Consider the following 14,344-nt stretch of genomic DNA (forward strand, 5'->3'; position numbering starts at 1 on the left):
TGTAGTTTTTATGTGGGTTTCTGGAACGATCCCCGACTTGACCACGCGCCAGTTGAATATGGGAAGATATTTTAATTGTGTACTAGAACCGACGGTAGACAGGTCGAGCCCCAGGTAAATGGATAGAATATAAACGGCAAAGGAGTTGGGCGGGTCTATAGAAAAGATGGTGATGGTGGACCCGTGGTGCTTCAAGAACCCAGGCGGAAAGGAGCATCCCTTTTTGTCACATATGTAGGGTTCAGGGTGGTTTTGGATGGGGTGAAGGAGGCAGAGTACACGGCGATAGTAATCTCGGATCATGCGCCCCACTGGCTGGAGATTCAGCTCAGATCGGCACGAGAGCAAGCGCCGGGTGGAGGCTCGATTCGGGGTTGTTGCCAGATAGAGGGTATTGGGACAAAGTGCAGACTGTGATTAAAGATTATGCGAGGAGGAAAAAGCTGCAGGGGCATTCGATAGGTTGACAAAGGGGAAGGTGGTAGGACAGCTGCCAATGCAGGAAGATACGGGCCCTTCAGTTTTTGTCTTCCATGCTATGTGTCAGTGTAGATCGCTCCCATTCAGGCTTTGTTTAAATGGGCAGATTATCTTATGAGGAAAGGTTGGACAGACTAGCCTTGTATCAGCTGGGGTTTAGAAGAGGAATAGGCTACTTGATTGAAATGCGGGGGTTGACACGGTGGCTGTGAAAAGGATATTTCCTCTTGTGGCAGATTCTGGAAGTAAGCTTCACTGTTTCAAAATAAAGGTCGCCCACCCAAAGCAGAAGTAAGGACATTTTCTTTCCCCATCTTGAACTTTCTTCCTCAAAAGGCCGTGGATGCAAAGCCGTTGAATATTCTTGAGGCAGAGGTAGATAGGTTCTCACTGGGCAAGGGGTGAAAGGCTGTCGGAGGTAGGTTTGACAGTGGATTGAGGTTGATTTCAGCTCTGCCGTTACTTAATGATGAAATTCCAATTGGAGATGAGTCAGATCTACACTGTGTGAACTGTTCAATTTCACAGCGTCAGGGACACGGGGTCGAATCTGACCCTGCCGAGTGATGAATTCCTTACTTGCACAGCGCCGTCGACCAAATCTTTAAACTCGGAGAGTCAGTAGGCAGTGAGCTGATACACCTCTGGGGCTTCTATCTGCTAGCTGGCAGGGAAATAGCTCAGATATTCACCCCTCGCAGTGGAAGGGCTGATCCATTGAAGGATGCTTAGATCAGCGCAATGTCCAACAATCTATATTGTCAATGTTTTGAGGCCAGCCGGTCACTGGGCTGCTACATAGAATGAACCACATTCACCTGCAGAGGTACATTGCTCAGGTTTTCATAATTGATACTGGTATGTTGCTCAGATCTACCTTTCATTCATTCACATGTTTTATATTGCTGCATCATTTTTAATCGCTGTCTGCTTTCCTATTCTCTGTCTGTACTTTTTAAGGCACAACTATTCCCATCTGTCCTATCGTTTCTTCGGCCCCTCCACCGCATCTTTGTGATTCCTGCTGCCAGCTGGAGACTCACCCTATCTAATTCACACATTCCCTTTAGATCTTGTCATTTCTATGCTATAAGGTGATTTCTACCAGATTTGAAGAATTTTCAAAGTCTCAGTAACCTTTAATTCCTCGATCTGATCTTCCCATCCAAGCCTAATATGAAGGAAATAATGATTCGAACAGAAATATGACTGATAAACGAATAGTATATCTCTCTCTCCCTCTCCGATCAAGTTTTCGGTCTGATTTGATTCTGCAGTTAAGTTTTCTCAGCCAATCCTGGATGTAGTTTGTTGACGGTTTCATAGGAGGTTAATTTGGTTACCTCTGTGTGTTTGAGCGGCCATCAACGTCATTTTTTTTACATCGAATTTACAGTGCAGAAGGAGGCCATTCGGCCCATCGAGTCTGCACCGGCTCCTGGAAAGAGCATCCTACCCAAGGTTAACACATCCACCCTATCCCCAAAACCCAGTAACCCCACCCAACACTAAGGGGAATTTTGGTCACTAAGGGCAATTTATCATGACCAATCCACCGAACCTGCACATCTTTGGACTTTGGACACATTTTCTGATCCCAATCTCCCCGTCCAATGAAACAATCTCAAATCTGCCTGTGATTTCCTCAGATAAGATTTGAATGAGTTTCCGTGATCACCCGAATCTTTTTGACCAACAATATTAAATCTCTGAGGATGAAGACAGTCAGTAAGTGAACACAGTCTCTGGTGTGAGGGAGAATCAGTGAGGGAGAATCAGCGGTTTTATCTGATCTGCTCCACTCGGTCATTGTGCATGTTGTTTAATTTTAAGACGGCTCACGAAGAACATTAATATCATTGCCATGTTGGTGGCCTGTTAACACGGAGCTATTCGCTCTGAACGGGAGATTTCCTTCGGTTGCTATTGTAATTGAAACATTATACTGATTGGACATTCGCGTATTTGCGATTACGGTCACACATCTCTCAGTGGAGGTTTCCACAGAGAGGTCCCAGGATATTTTCTCGATTATGTTAATCTGCGCCCTCAGTTCATTTGCCTCGTCGTTAAGACTCCTCGCATAAAAGCAAATGCAATCCAGCCTTGCCATATTGCCTTGTGTCTTCACTCTGCCTCCCACGCTGATTTGGTATTTATCCTCTATTTGGCTGTTTATGACCCTGAGAAAAGTTTAACCAAACATACCCTGATGGACAAGCCAGTTCCAGTGAACAGAGCGAATGAGTGAATTGATCATGGTCAGTGATTCTGGAGCTTGACTCAGCGGCTTCCCTGGTGGTCTAGTGGTTAGGATTCGGTGCTTTCACCGCCGTGGCCCGGGTTCGATTCCCGGTCAGGGAATTGTTCTTGTTGCTGCTATGTGAACTGTCACAATGATGTGTTCCATCGGCATTTCATGTGAGGTCAAGATTAGGAATCAGATCTGGAATTTTGTTTTTATTCCATTTAACCGAGAATTCATTTTCCAGACATTCATCGTAAATTACGATTAATGTACAGGATTAGAACTTTCCTGGAGGTTCGAATCAGTTTTCGGATCTATCACCTTAACCAGTGAGCCAATGGTACAGCCCAGGCATGGAAACTAATGGTGTTCTGATAAAATCATAGCCTCAATTGCAGAATGAAATAATATTTACTTCTGACACTTTCAATTCTTTCCGCCCATGACTGATTCTCTCCGTGGTTCTCTCTGTGCAGTATTCTCTGTGGTTTACATAGTATAGAAATTGGGGGAGAGGAATAGACCGTTCGGCCCAACTAAATTGTGTCTGCGCATGTACTCCAGACCAGACTGTCCCCTCCCGTCCGATATCTAATTGACCATTTCCATCCAGCTCCCTGTGTCCGTCTAGTCTGTTCTCTTTCCAGTATTTCCAAGTCTTCCCATAAATGTATCAATACTCTCTGCTCCAAGCTCCATGTGGCAACAGGTTCCATCTTCTCACAATCCTGTATTTAAATTTCTTCTACTTCATATCTGCCTCTGTTCGGTTACTCATATATATCAACACAGAAAACTGGTGCAGGAGCAGACCATTCTTCGAGCCTGCACCACCACTCAAATGTTCATGGCTGATAATGCAAATCCCATCTCACACTACGACTTTCTTTCCATTCCCCTCGCTCCCTTTAGTCGCAAGGGCCACTTCCAGCTCCCTCTTGAATATATCGAACAAACTGGCCCTCACTGCTTTCTGTGGCAGAGACTTCAATAAGTCGACAACTCTGTAAGAGAAGAAGTTCTGCCTCATCTCAGACCTGAATGGCGCATTCTTTATTCATCGGCTGTGACCCCTAGTCCCAACATCGGGAACATTCATCCCGCATCTAACCCGTGCAGTCCCATCAGGATTGTATATGTATCCAGGATTCTATATGTTGTATATGTTTCTATGAGATCCCCTCTCATTCTGAACAGGCGCCGGAATGTGGCGACTAGGAGCTTTTCACAGTAACTTCATTTGAAGTCTACTTGTGACAATAAGCGATTTTCATTTCATTTCATTTCATTTCTTCTAAACTCCAGTGAGTCCAAACCCAGTCGATCCAATCTTTCTTCATATGTCAGTTCTGCCATCCCGGAAATTAGTCTGGTGAACTTTCGCTGGACATGCTCAAAAGCAAGAATGTCTTTCCTCAAACTAAAACTACACACAATACTCAAGGTGCGGCCTCACCAAGGCTCCATATAACTGTTGAAAGCAATCCCACCTCCTATGCTCAAACCTTCTCTATCTGAAGGCCAGAATACCATAGGCTTTCCTCGTCGCCTGCTGTACCTGCATGCCAACCTTCAACGACTGTACATGTGAGGTTACCCTCCTTGGTGGCAAAGAGAAGAAGGCAGATTAGTCTTTGAATGATGGCAGTTTAGGAAACTGGGAAGTGCAACAAGACCTGGGTGTCCTGGTGGGACAGTTGTTATTGATACTCCACGAGGGCGATATGCTGGCGCAGTGGTTAGCATTGCTACCTCACGGCGCCGAGGACCTGGGTTCGAACCGCTGGGGCCACTGCCGTATAGAGCTTGCACATTCTCCGCGTGTCTGCGTGGACCTCACCCCAACCCAAACATGTGCAGGATAGGTATATTGGCCATGCTAAATTATCACTTGATCTGAAAAATTATAAATAAAGACCATATGTATTTTTATATTGCATTAGATCTTGTCACCACCATGCCTCCCTCGTGGAGTATTAATAACAACATAACACAGTGTAGTATAAACAGTGGCCAAATCAAGTGCGATATGAGCAGTGGCATGGTGTGTTACAGCAGAAACTGATACTGCACCTACTATAATGAAATAAAAGAGAAAATGCTGGAAAATCTCAGCAGGTCTGACATCATCTCTATGGAGAAAAAAGAGCTAACGTTTCGAGTCCAATGACTACTTTGACAAAGAGTCTTTCGACTCGAAACTTTAGCTCTTTTCTCTCCCTATAGATGCTGCCAGACCTGCTGAGATTTTCCAGCATTATCTCTTGTGTTTCAGATTGCAGCATCCGCAGTAATTTGTTTTCATATTATAATGAAATGATACACTAAGCTAGACAATGCCTCTGTAGTTTACGAGGTGCAATCTCAGGTAATACCACACAGCACCATGCATCATCGAAATAGGAAAACATTTTAGATAGTAGTAGTAGAAGGCCATTCGGCCCTTCGGCCCTTCGAGCCGGTTCCTCCATCCAACGTGATCACAATGGGTTCTCTATCAACACTGTACCCCAGCACATTTTCCACACACTTTGACACATTTAGTGTTCTATTTCCTTCTTAAATATATTCAGTAATATTGCCTGCACAGCCCACTGTCCGAAAAATGTTCATTTTTAGATTTTATGGATCGTGCCTCCATTTTCACTGCACTTCTTGTTATTGCTTCTGAGTCATGTCTCGGTAATTACTTGCCCAATGTTATCGGAATTGATATTCCACCAGCCACCTATCAATTGTTTATTCACTAGAAACTTTAAACTCATACTGGAACATCTGAAGGCACTTTCAGAATGGATGGTTTCCGAGGATAAACAAAGGGGTCTGCTGTGTGCACATGGCGCAGCATTTGCCTGCGCTCCGCTCGACCTCATACGCCCTCCCATGTTTGCGATTAGTTATTTCAAGTTCTTTCCTCGCAAATATATTTCAATATTTGTGTATCAATGCAGCACTAAACACCAGAACACTTACATATACGCAAACCACGTCAACGTATCCGTCAACGAAAAGCACAATATGACAGATATTGAAAGAGACAGATTTTTATCAGAGATCAGACTTCAGCTCAGAGTTAACAAGAGGTGTTTTGATTGATGGAGGCGCAGAGAATTATCTTGGGGCTGGGAGGGACTGCAAAAGTTGCAGTCAGCAGTTCACCCCAGGGAACAAATGAAAGGCATGGACTCGTCTCTTAATTTGTTTATTCACTGATCTGTAACTAAAGTGCATGTTGGAATTTAATTGCCCCTCTGGAGACTCTCACTGGTATAAATGAGGGACCCTTTGGAAGTCTTGCAGATCTAATATGTGCACCTTGCAGAATTTAATTGGTTCCTGAAAGACGATGCATGGACCAGCGAATGGACCATTTTCTGCCATTTATTACCCGGCACTCGCTATTATTGGTTTCCCAGGTAAGAGCAGAATCTCAACTGCAATATTTATTTTTCTTCTGAATCTCCAGAATTCTTATCTCTTCCCTTTAAGGATCGTGCTGAAAAGTTTCTGCATTACGATATATTAGAGTGCATCATTTAATTTTGTATTACAGAGCAGGACAATAAATGGTCAATAAATTACCCTTCACACTTATAGAACAATTGTTTATTAGACTGCAGAAATATGAGTTATAATGTTTAGCATTGTGCGGACGTTATATTGTTAAACAGTGCAACACATTTGCTACAAATCGTTATTGAGCTGCAGGATGGCACAGGAATGGGGAGGGACTAGTCTAATAAGCCGCATGAGGTAAGTGAAACAATCAAGAGAATGCTGAAATAGAGGCTTTGTTAGGCAATCATAGAATCAGTTCAAATGGAGGCGATTCGAACATGTACCAAACTCTGAAAAGAGTACTGCGCACAGGCTCAGTCCCCTCCGCTTTCCCAATAACCCCTTAGCCTCACCTAACCTACACATCTGCTTTAGACACTGAGGGGCAATTTAGAATAGCCAATCCAGCTAAACTGCACATCGTTGGGCTGTGAGAGGCACCCAGAGGAAACCACACAGACACAGTGAGAAAGTAAAAACTCCACAGACAGTAACCCAAGGTCAGAATTGAACCCAGGGCCCTGGCGCTGTGATCGAAGGCAGTACATTTACAATGGCTGAACGGGATGTGGTATGAGTTATTCATTAGGAACAACAGTTTTGGATCATTGAATCATAGCATTTACAGTGCACAAGGAGGCCACTCGGCCCATCGAGTCGACACCGGTCCTTGGAAAGAGCACCCCACCCAAGCCCACACCTCCACCGTATCCCCGTTACCCAGTAACCCCACCCAAACTTCCTGGACACGTAAAGGCAATTTCGCATGGCCAATCCACTTAACCTGCACATCTTTGGAATGTAGGAGGAAACCGGAGCACCCGGAGGAGACCCACGCAGACACGGGGAGATGTGAAGACTCTGCACAGACAGTGACCCAAGCCGGGAATGGAACCTCAGACTTTGGAGCTGTGAAGCAACTGTGCTAACCACTATGCTACCGTACCGCCCCTTTCAGTTGAGTTCACTGGCGATGCAAATTGGAAGGATAGACATATGAAAGTGGTAAATAAGGGTTTGAATAGCTCTTAAGCTAAGGCAGACTTTCAGACCGACGATACCATAGGGCTGTGGAGAAATGTCGAAGTATGCAGTGTTGGTGCTTATGACCGACGGGTTTGGGAATGTGGGCGTTTGGAAGTTCAGCCCACGGTCAAACAAGACTTGAATATTGTAAATGGTCTCTAACTTTAGAGGATGGCCAGCCACGGGAATCGACCCAGTGGCCAGAGAGCGGAGTTTGTTGCAGGGACTGATTGTGATATTTTATGAATTGACAAACGTTTAATCCAGCATTGGATTTGCATCAAGTAGTAATGGTTTTGGAATAATTGAAATCTGGAGGTGCGAAATGGACAGGTCAGGAGGGTTTCGGTAGCGGAATGGATCAGGGAGTCGCTGGTTTTTGGAGTCTGCTCAGTGACGCCATTCTCTTTTCTCTCTTACAGCCAACTTGATGGCGATCATCATCCTATCCCGAGGACGGTGCGGACTCTCTCGGTGTATCACCTACTACCTGGCAGCGATAGCAGTGACTGATTTCCTTGTCATGGTCACCGCTGTTATCCTCAACCGGGTTGGTGGCATTTACTTTAGATACAGCGTCCTATCGATCACCCCCGGATGCGCTGTCAGCACCGTGCTCGTTTATGCGACCCGTGATGGTTCAGTATGGCTGACCGTGGCCTTCACCTTCGACCGTTTTGTATCCATCTGCTGTCAGAGACTGAAGAGCCGATACTGCACCGAGAAAACGGCACTGCTGGTCATAGGAATGGTCATTACCTTGAGCTACGCCAAGAACATCCCTTTGTACTTCACCTACCAGCCCTTGTACATATTGGACGAGATTCCCTGGTTCTGTGATATTAAGTCCAGCTATTACACGATCCCATCGTGGCAAGCTTATGACTGGCTCGACCACATATTAACCCCTTTTCTTCCGTTCTTCTTTATTCTGATGCTCAACGCCCTGACTGTAAGGCACATTGTAGAGGCCAGCAGAGCCCGCATGAGGCTGAAGGGCTCAGAGAGTGACGGAGATCCAGAGATAGCCAACCGCAAGAAGTCGATTGTCCTGCTCTTGGCCATCTCGCTCAGCTTCCTCCTCCTGTGGGTCACATATGTTGGACATTTCCTATACGTTCGGGTTACAGGTGAGGCCTACTTCACCGGTCTGGATTTCAATGACCCACACTTCATATTTCAAGAAACGACCAACATGCTTCAGTTACTCAGTTCCTGCAACAACACCTTCATCTATGCAGTAGCCCAGACCAAGTTCCGAAATGAGCTGAAGAAGTTGCTCATGTTTCCTTTCGCCATTTTCACCAGTTGCTTTAAGTTAAACGATGTTTCATGATCAAGTTAAGGACTATTAATATGTTTCAAAGTAGATAAAGTATGAAATCACACTTGCTTACTAAGATGATAAAGCCACAATAATTCACGACCCTGAACAAAATAAACTTTATAATAGATACAGAAACATTAAACTATTTGAACACAAATCTTGTATTCCAGCATTCAGAATTAACATGAAATAGCAGGGAAAGAGTGGTCGAACAAACCACATTGCACGTTCAATAGCAGATGTAAACGATTTTTAAAAATAGTTTTATTGCAGTTGTTGCTTTTGATTTCACACACTATACAATAGACAAGGGTGTGTGTATCGGGTACAATATACAAGAACATTCCACCCTCCCCCCCCCCCCACTCCTTGACCACCCCCACGTTTTTGTTGTCTTGATATGATTTATTCGATTGCATATCTTACAGATAGGTGAATGTCACCTATTTAAATATATTCAGCTCTTTCCCCTTCGCCTTCCCTTCCCTCACTTTGCCAATTGGCCCCGCTCCCACCCCACACCCCACCGACCCATTTTCGGTGTTTCTTTGGGAGTTCTGTTCTTTGTGCTCTTACTCTAGGCCCCCTATTATCCATGCCCCAGCCTCCCTCGCCTGCCTCCCCCAACTCTCCTCCCAATCTGTTCCCTGGTGTCGCGTTTGCTTCCCCCCCCCCCCCCCCCCAACCACACACTTCTCCTCGCTCTTTTGGCTGTTGACTTCGTAACGGTCCTGAAATAGTTCTGGCTGGTCCGAAAGCCGGAAGGTTGCCATTCCCCAGGCACCAATCCACCCTCACCCCCATAACGTTGGACATTGCCTCGATTAAGGCTGTCCAAAACCCGTGAAGTCTGGGAAAGGCCCAGAACATGTGGGTGTGGTTGATAGGGCCTTTCTGGCACCGTTCACATCTGTCCTCCACCTCCAGGAAGAAACTGTTCTTTCGGGTCCTTGTCAGGTGCGCCCTATGCACCACGTTAATTTGCATGAGTCGTAGCCTTATGCAAGCAGAGGTGGAGTTGGCCCTGTTCAGGGCTTCGCCCCAGAGTCCCCACCCTATTTTCATCCAATGTTCTTTGTAACATTTTTCACGTGTTTCGTCCAGTGGGGAGTGTATCCTTTCTAATAGTTGTCGATACAGGTCCCCGGAGTCCCCGCTCTCAGGTTACACAAGTACAGTATTCCCTCTAACATTGTGCTTCTCGGGGTCCGTGGGTATGCTGTAGCCTCCTTGCAGAGAAGGTTCATAACCTGTAGGTGAAAAAGTTCGTCCACGCTGGGCAGCTGCAGTCTCTGCCTCGTTCCTCTAAGGTCGCTAGCCTGTCCTCTGTGTAGATGTCCCAGACCGTCAGTGAGCGGATCAAAACAAGACAGATCACAGGGATGTTCAGTTAATTTCGGGAGATTGTATCAGAGGGAATTGAGCAGGCAGAGAGCATCCCTGGAATGGCGCCCAGTAAGTTTACAGAGATAGTATCAGAGTGAGGGAGTCGCTAGTTATGTTGGATGGCTGGCTGGTTGTGAAGCAGACAACCTGAGTTCAATTAGTGCCCAGGCTGATGTGATAAATCAAAGCAACGCCTTCTCAGCCTTGCCCCTCGGCTGAGGTGCAGTGATTCTCAGATAAAATCACCACAATTCACCTCTCTCGCAAAAAGGCAAAGCAGCCTATGGTCCTCGGGGACTTTTATTTCTTTTGATCTGAGGAAGATAGATTCCCTGAAATGAGTGCAGGGGGATGTATTCAGACGGCAGAGAGCACGGCGACAGGATCTCTACGGCGATGTTCCCCTAGTTCAGGGGGATGGTATCAGAGAGAATGGAGCAGGGAGAGAGGATCCCTGGGATGATGTTCAGTGAGTTCAGGGGGATGGTATCAGAGGGAATGGAGCCGGGAGAGAGGATCCCTGGGATGACGTTCAGTGAGTTCACGGGATGGTGTCAGGGGAATTGGAGCAAGGTGAGAAGATCCCTGGGATGATGTTCAGTGAGTTCAGGGGGATGGTGTAAGAGGGACCGGAATAGTATCCCTGGGGTGATGTTCAGTGAGTTCTGCGAGGTGGTATCACAGAGTTCAGCAGGGATATGCCTGGCTGGTATTTCACGCGTTCAGGGCTAGGTATCAGAGGGAATGCAGTTTATTATAGATAAATGCATCCCCGCTAATTCAGGCAGAGTCAGTTTTAATGGGTACAAAATGTAAAGCTTGCAGCCGTCAGATAGTGTATTTACCTTAAAATTCAGTTGACGTATGTACCAGAACAGGGTGACAAAGCGTCTATGTGTATGTTTCCAAGAAAATGCAAGCTTCAGGCTCTGGATTAGATAGGTATTATTCGCTAGTAACAATTCCCATGTTTCCTGCTTCTTTATTGTGTCTGATTAACGAGTGTCATGGGCCGCACAGTGGCACAGTCAGCATTGCTGCCTGACAGCGCCAAGGACCCCGGGTTCAATTCCGACCTTGGGTAACTATCTGTGTGGAGTTTGCATGTTCTCCCGAGTCTGCGTGGTTTTCCTCTGGGACTTCCTGTTTCCTCCCGCCGTCCAAAGATATGCGGTTATGTGCATTGGCTATGCTAAATTGCCGCTTAGTGTCCAAAGGTTAGGTGAGGTTATGGGTTACAGGGGTGGGAAAATGGGCCGAGGTTGGGTGCTCCTTCTGAGGGTCGATGTAGGCTCAATGGGCCAAATGGCCTCCTTCTGCACTGTAGGGAATCCAACTCGGAATTTCCACCGTTTTTGTTCCCTGGTGTCTGTCTTGGCCCGAAATTCTGGTAATAATTTGGGAATTAGTACTCAATTATTTGTTGTGTGATATACGTCCCAGCGTCTAGGGTTCACTCCTTGATATGTACCTACGTTCTGTCTGCATTGAATATAGCCTGGGAGTTATTTATTTGGCCAACATGGAGAGTGTAAACTCGTGCTGCAGCGAATCTGGTCGTGTCTTGATTGTCACTGTGAAGGACACCTTTCTTCTCCCATTCATTACCCTGTATCGGTCTCTGATGAAGCAGAGAACCCGCTGTGCAGAATTACCTGACGTGGAACTGTGACTGACCAGAGTATAAGTGAAATGAGTGCAATGAGAAAATGGATCGGCACAAAGGGGCTTTGGAGACAGGAGTTCAGCAAAGTCACAATCAGTTTATTGTTTATTTAGGATTTATTTCAAAGATTCTGAGAAATAATTGCAGAAAAGTTCATTTTCAAATTAACAAAAGAAAATATAACAATTGAGCGTCGCACTACGAGCAGAACGCATCCGCTCTGAGCTGTCAAATACATCTGCAACATGCAGTAGAAAGAGAGAACAGGAACTCATAAAAGGAAGGCAATAATTGCGAATAAGGAGTGAAAAAATGTTACTTATTTACAAATGGAAATCAAACTACAGAACAATTATAAGCTAAAATTACAATACATCTATATTATTACTTATATTGCAAACTGAGAAACATTTTAAGATCACCAGGGACATATTATGAATTCGTAATAGAGATATTGATGAAGAGCTGATGAAAATCTACGATCTCCAAAATTCAACCGGTCACTTAATCTGTAAAAGAAGATTAAATAACAAAGCAGATGTTTGTGATCTAGGGCATTAGTGTTAGATTTTGTAATCAATGAAAACTGCAATGAGTTTTCAAACTGCTGCTGTCAGTTTTAAGTGTGAGTGAATTGAATCTTCTCACCTTCGCCAGAGTGACTGCTGTGCTGTACGAAATAGAACATAGAACACTACATAGAACACTACAGCGCAGTACGGGCCCTTCGGCCCTCGATGTTGCGCCGACCTGTGAAACCATCTGAAGCCTATCTGACCTACACTATTCCATTTTCATCCATATGTCTATCCAGTGACCACTTAAATGCCCTTAAAGTTGGCGAGTCTACTACTGTTGCAGGCAGGGCGTTCCACACCCCTACTACTCTCTGAGTAAAGAAACTGCCTCTGACATCTGTCCTATATCTCTCACCCCTCAATTTAAAGCTATGTCCCCTCGTGTTGGTCATCACCATCCGAGGAAAAAGACTCTCACTGTCCACCCTATCTAACCCTCTGACTATCTTATATGTCTCTATTAAGTCACCTCTCAGCCTTCTCCTCTCTAACGAAAACAACCTCAATTCCCTGAGCCTTTCCTCGTAAGACCTTCCCTCCATACCAGGCAACATCCTAGTAAATCTCCTCTGAACCCTTTCCAAAGCTTCCACATCCTTCCTATAATGTGGTGACCAGAACTGCACGCAGTACTCCAGGTGTGGCCGCACCAGAGTTATGTACAGCTGCAGCATGACCCTGTGGTTCCGAAACTCAATCCCCCTGCTTATAAGGCTAGCACACCATATGCCTTCTTAACAGCCCTATTAACCTGGGTGGCAACTTTCAAGGATTTATGTACCTGGATGCCGAGATCTCTCTGTTCATCTACACTACCAAGAATCTTGCCATTAGCCCAGTACTCTGCATTCCTGTTACTCCTTCCAAAGTGAACCACCTCACACTTTTCCGCATTAAACTCCATCTGCCACCTCTCAGCCCAGCTCTGCAGCTTATCTATGTCCCTCTGTATCCTATAACATCCTTCAGCACTATCCACAACTCCACCGACCTTCGTGTCATCTGCAAATTTACTAACCCATCCTTCTACACCCTCTTCCAGGTCATTTATAAAAATGACAAACAGCAGTGGCCCCAAAACAGATCCTTGCGGTACACCACTAGTCACTGAACTCCAGGATGAACATTTGCCATCAACCACCACCCTCTGTCTTCTTTCAGCTAGCCAATCAGGAAGAACAGGCTGATGAATGTGGAAGTGGTTCTCCAGATGTTGCCGTTATCATCCTCATAGTCTTCCGTCCAGGTGTGGTCTGTGTTATCTACGAAGGTGGAGCCGAGGAAATGTAGTTAAATTGTGTTTCCTTCCAGGATATCTTGTGTTATTATACATATTATCTTTTATCTTTCTTAAGTGAGTAATATATTCTCGAATTTAATAATCATTGTATATCTTCTATAAGACCATAAGACATAGGAGCAGAATTAGGCCACTCGTCCCATCGAGTCTGCTCCGCCATTCAATCATGGCCGATATTTTTCGCATCCCCATTCTCCTGCTTTCGCCCCATGACCCCTGATCCACTAATTGATCAAAAACCTATCTATCTCTGTCTTAAAGACACTCAGTGATTTGGCCTCCACAGCCTTCTGCGGCAAATAGTTCCACAGATTCACCACCCTCTGCCTGAAGAAATTCCTCCTCATCTCTGTTTTAAAGGATCGTCTCTTTAGTCTGAGAGTGTGTTCTCTGCTTCTAGTTTTCTCCAAGTGGAAATATCCTCTCCACGTCCACTCTATCCAGGCCTCGCAATATCCCGTAAGTTTCAATAACATCACCCCTCATCCTTCTAAACTCCGACGAGTACAGACCCAGAGTCCTCAACCGTTCCTCATACAAGTTCTTCATTCCAGGGATCATTCTTGTGAGCCTCCTCTGGACCCTTTTCAAGGCCAGCACATCCTTTCTTAGATAGGGTGCCCAAAACTGCTCACAATACTCCAAATGGGATCTGACCAGAGCCTTAAGAAATGAAAATCGCTTATTGTCACAAGTCGGCTTCAAAATGAAGTTAATGTGAAAAGCCCCTAGTCGCCACATTTCGGCGCCTGTTCGGGGAGGCTGGTACGGGAAT

The 14,344-nt window shown here is 45.4% G+C and overlaps 1 protein-coding gene and 1 non-coding gene across 2 annotated transcripts; both read left to right on the forward strand.

The window, feature by feature from the left end:
- The first annotated feature begins 2,772 nt into the window (after positions 1 to 2,772).
- On the forward strand, positions 2,773 to 2,844 carry trnae-uuc. The gene has a single exon. It is a non-coding gene; the product is annotated as a tRNA-Glu (tRNA).
- A 4,898-nt stretch (positions 2,845 to 7,742) lies between these two features.
- Positions 7,743 to 8,648, forward strand: LOC119959867 (probable G-protein coupled receptor 139). Its single transcript, XM_038787914.1, has one exon. The coding sequence runs from the start codon at positions 7,743 to 7,745 to the stop codon at positions 8,646 to 8,648; it is 906 nt and encodes a 301-aa protein (XP_038643842.1).
- Positions 8,649 to 14,344: the final 5,696 nt, after the last annotated feature.

The sequence above is a fragment of the Scyliorhinus canicula genome, unplaced genomic scaffold (genome assembly GCF_902713615.1).
Source record: "Scyliorhinus canicula unplaced genomic scaffold, sScyCan1.1, whole genome shotgun sequence".
NCBI classification, from domain to species: domain Eukaryota; kingdom Metazoa; phylum Chordata; class Chondrichthyes; order Carcharhiniformes; family Scyliorhinidae; genus Scyliorhinus; species Scyliorhinus canicula.

What these genes read in the sequence shown, in the direction of transcription:
- LOC119959867 (XM_038787914.1), top strand. Translation starts at nt 7,743, where the DNA reads ATGGCGATCATCATCCTATCCCGAGGACGGTGCGGACTCTCTCGGTGT.